The sequence below is a fragment of the Galeopterus variegatus genome, unplaced genomic scaffold, assembly GCF_000696425.1.
Source record: "Galeopterus variegatus unplaced genomic scaffold, G_variegatus-3.0.2 Scaffold8011, whole genome shotgun sequence".
Classification (NCBI taxonomy): domain Eukaryota; kingdom Metazoa; phylum Chordata; class Mammalia; order Dermoptera; family Cynocephalidae; genus Galeopterus; species Galeopterus variegatus.
The window spans coordinates 4,545-8,405 of NW_007734122.1; the positions used below are offsets into that span (position 1 = coordinate 4,545).

The following is a 3,861-nucleotide window of genomic DNA, read 5'->3' on the forward strand; positions in this document are numbered from 1 at the left end:
ATGACAACCTGGATCTTCCTCTCCAAAGAGAGGCTCACACGCACAATCAAAAGCGATGTTAGGGCCGGCCCGGTGGCGCACTGCTATAGTGCGCTGCTTGGGAGCACGGTGGCGCTCCCGCCGAGGGTTTCTTTATTGATAGCTTCCCCCAACTCCTTTCCTTTCTCAGTGAAAAAATTACTTCCCTAGGAAGGTGGAGAGCAGAAGTGCTTAATATCTTTGAGAGTCTCATGACAACCTGGATCTTCCTCTCCAAAGAGAGGCTCACACGCACAATCAAAAGCGATGTTAATACAATTTCTCAAGTGTTCATGAATCAAATACAAGGGCCCAGATTTCATCTTCTTCAGCACGTAGTTTCCAATGGCCACTGTAACCAATTACTGCAAATGTGGTGGCTTAATGAACACACATATTCCATTAAAATTCTGGAAGTCAGAAATCTGAAATCAGTTTTGCTGGGCCCAAATCCAGGTGTCGGCAGACCATGCTACCATCAGAGGCTGTGAGGGAGAATCCGTTTCCTTGCCTTTTCCAGCTTCTAGAGCTCTTTCCTTGCATTCACTGGTTCATAGCCCCTTCCTCTATCTTCAAAACCAGCAACGTAGCATCTTGTTTTAGTTGTCACCTTGTCTTCTTCTCATGTTGTCACATCTTTTCCTACTTCCTTTTACTCTCTTAGTATAGAGTCTCTACTAAAGACACTTGTTATTACCTTAGGGTCTACCCGTATAGTCCAGGATAATCTCTCCATCTCATGATCCTTAACTTGATCACACTTACAAAGCCTCCTTTTCCATATAAGGTAACATTCACTGGTTCCAGGTATGAGGATCTTTGGGGACCCTTATTCAGCCTACGACAGCACAGTACCATAGAATCCCACAGTTTCGGAAAAAGTCTTAGAAGCCCTCCTGGTATATGAATTTCTCGGTTCTCCGATTTTACCCCAAAGCACCCAAGTTCATCTGTCTGAAGTTCTTTCTTATTTTGAGATAAGATCTGCTTTCTCATAGCTCCCACTCTGTGGACCTGGAACATCATGGATGCACGTATATAAATCCTTCCATCTATGCTATCCGATTGATGAAAGTCACACTGGGAGATCTTTTACCCAATAATGACACATGGAACATAGTCGGGAAAAGAAAGTGGCTAATTTTTACAGGGTTGATGCAAAGTGGATATTTGGCCTTAGGCAATTCAATCTGTATTTGACATAGACATTCTGCTTATTCTGGGCCCTTAGAGTTGCAGATACCTCTGATATAGCTACCCTCTCCTCCTAGCTTTTATGTACTGTACATGCCAGATTCTTGAATTCATCTAAGTAAACTTCATCACCTTTTTAAATTTTTCAGATCCACCAGTCACTGAAGATGGGTGGGTTATTTACAAAGACTACCAGTATTATTTTAGCAAAGAGAAGGAAACCATGGAAAATGCACGAGCATTTTGCAAGAGGAATTTTGGTGATCTTGTTTCTATTCAAAGTGAAAGTGAAAAGAAGTTTCTATGGAGATATGTAAGAATATGATTAATTTAAGAATGGAAGAGTGACATGTGATGAACAAAGATTAGTACCCCATGCACAATTTCTAATTATGTGCTGAATTTGAACCTGCTAAGGTCAGGGGTAAAGATGTAAATGTCAGAGGAGGAAGCCATAGCAGAAGTTATGCCTTATCATTTGAATATTCAGTGCAGATTCACAGAATGTGAAACGTTTTCTAGTCTGGGCTTTGTGAGAATTCATACTTGATGGCTTTGAGTTCACTAATTTGATATTCAAATATTATAATTCTTAATTAGTTGTTACATATCAACCCTGAACCCTTTGTGTTATACAGCTTGATTATTAATTAAAAAACGTTTCTCAATTGGGCCATGCTGTTGGCTAACAGATAGTACAGCTTGATGATTCATATTAAAATCTTTCAGCCATCACTGAAAGTATAATTATTTTTTCCAAGAGTGCTTGGTTCAATATCTGATTAAAAATCTTCATGACATCCTCATTGTCAGAAAGGAGGTAAGAGAGGGAACAGCAAAAAATAAGTTGATAAGTACTGAAAGAATAAAAACTTGATTGATTACGAAAGTACTAGAGTGTAGTCTGACTTATCTTTGTGGATATATCTTGCTTTGAAATTCTCAGAATATTTCCTAATATTGCACAAATATATAGTTAATACATATATTTATTTATTATTATATTATTATTATAATATTTATTATTATATATTTATTTATTATTTATATATTATAATTTATGTATTACTATATTATTATTATATATATTTCCTTTGTCATAATCCTGCCTGGCTACTTTGTTTTAAAGAAGGCCTTCAACCAACATAGCCACTGTAGGCATTTGATATTATAAATAAATAATATAATAATAAAGTATTTGCATTGCAAATGCAGGTTGTTGAATTGTGTGCATATTTTTCTTTTTATTTCTATGAAAAACATAACAGAATATGCAAGATTTCTGCATGAATTCTCCTTTAGGAAAGATTTCAAATAACCTCATTAATATGTATGTTTTGTTTAAGAGCTTGTTTTATTATATGATTATAAATTGAACTATATGTAAACTTCCATGTTTTAGGTAAACAGGAATGATGCACAGTCAGCGTATTTTATTGGCTTATTGATCAGCTTGGATAAAAAGTTTGTGTAAGTAAATCAAGCTAAACAACTTTGCTTAGGATAGTGATCTGATAAATACCTACGAGGTATTCTGAGACTTTTGTTTTGCTGAATGCATTTTTAAAAATGCTACAGCATTTTCAATCTAAAAAGCATCTTTGAAAAAATAAAAAAATAGCTTAATATAAGTATATTAATTATTTTCAACACTTATAACTCTCAAATAAACAACTCAAAATTGGATTTGATCTTGCAAAACTTCACCTGTCTTTGTTTTCAGATATAATCATCTGCCAGTAAATAATCAATTAAAAAGACATATTAGATATGGATACTGAATTTATTTTAAAAATTATGATCCCATTTGTACTAACCTTGGTGCCTAGAACCAAAGAACCCTTTTCTGTTGTCCCACTCACTGTTTTAGCAGCACTGTTTTGAAGTACTCTTTCAATTGCATGAAGTGCTTTCCTTTCGAAAGAATGATTGGACTGTTTTCCATTAGATATGGGATCCAGGAAAAGCTGTGGAAAAGAGGAAGTTAGTACATTTTTGGAGTTTCTTTCCTTGTTCATTAATACACTTGCTCTACCGAGTCTGAAGAGCTGTTATGCTCTCCTGGCTTCTGCACAGATGTTTTAGCCACATACATTCCATGGGACTGTTATTGCCATGAGCAATAGAGACCTCAATTCAAGGTCATTATTTTTAAAGAACAGAAATGTTTGCTGTTCTTTTGGACAGGCACCATTTTATCATCTCTAAAATGAGAGGGTCAAATTCGATGATCTTTTGGTCCCTTGCCAGCACTCACAGTCTCTGAATTTCTATAATTTATGAAAATAAGCATTGGTAGCAAATAACGTACCTTACAAGGCACCAGAGTAACCTTGAAAATCAGAGAATGGGTCTAATGAGAAATTCTATATTCTCTACCTCTCTGTGGGTGGTTTTGTTTTGTGGGAGTCGTGTCCAAGGAGAAATATGGGAGGATTTGATTTCTGTTTCTGGCCCACTTCCTGAGTAACAGGGATCTGCATTTGTTCTCCCACTTCAAGACAAAAGGTAGTGTCTTCCAGTGAGGGAAAAGAAGACAGACTCGCCAAGACATCAGGGTTGCTAGAGGAGCCCAATGCTGGGGATTGCACCAAGCACCCATGCATTTGGGGGTTTTCCTCTAGTCTCCCTATGACTCCCTCTTCTAGA

The 3,861-nt window shown here is 36.6% G+C and overlaps 1 protein-coding gene across 1 annotated transcript in view; it reads left to right on the plus strand.

Moving 5' to 3' along the window:
- The window catches only part of LOC103608100 (macrophage mannose receptor 1-like), a 40,613-nt gene that overhangs the window by 3,116 nt on the left and 33,636 nt on the right, over window positions 1-3,861 (plus strand). The window contains exons 3-4 of the mRNA XM_008592543.1: window positions 1,332-1,525; window positions 2,615-2,682. Of these exons, the coding sequence (XP_008590765.1) occupies window positions 1,332-1,525; window positions 2,615-2,682 (262 nt within the window). The remainder of the gene's footprint in view (window positions 1-1,331; window positions 1,526-2,614; window positions 2,683-3,861) is intronic.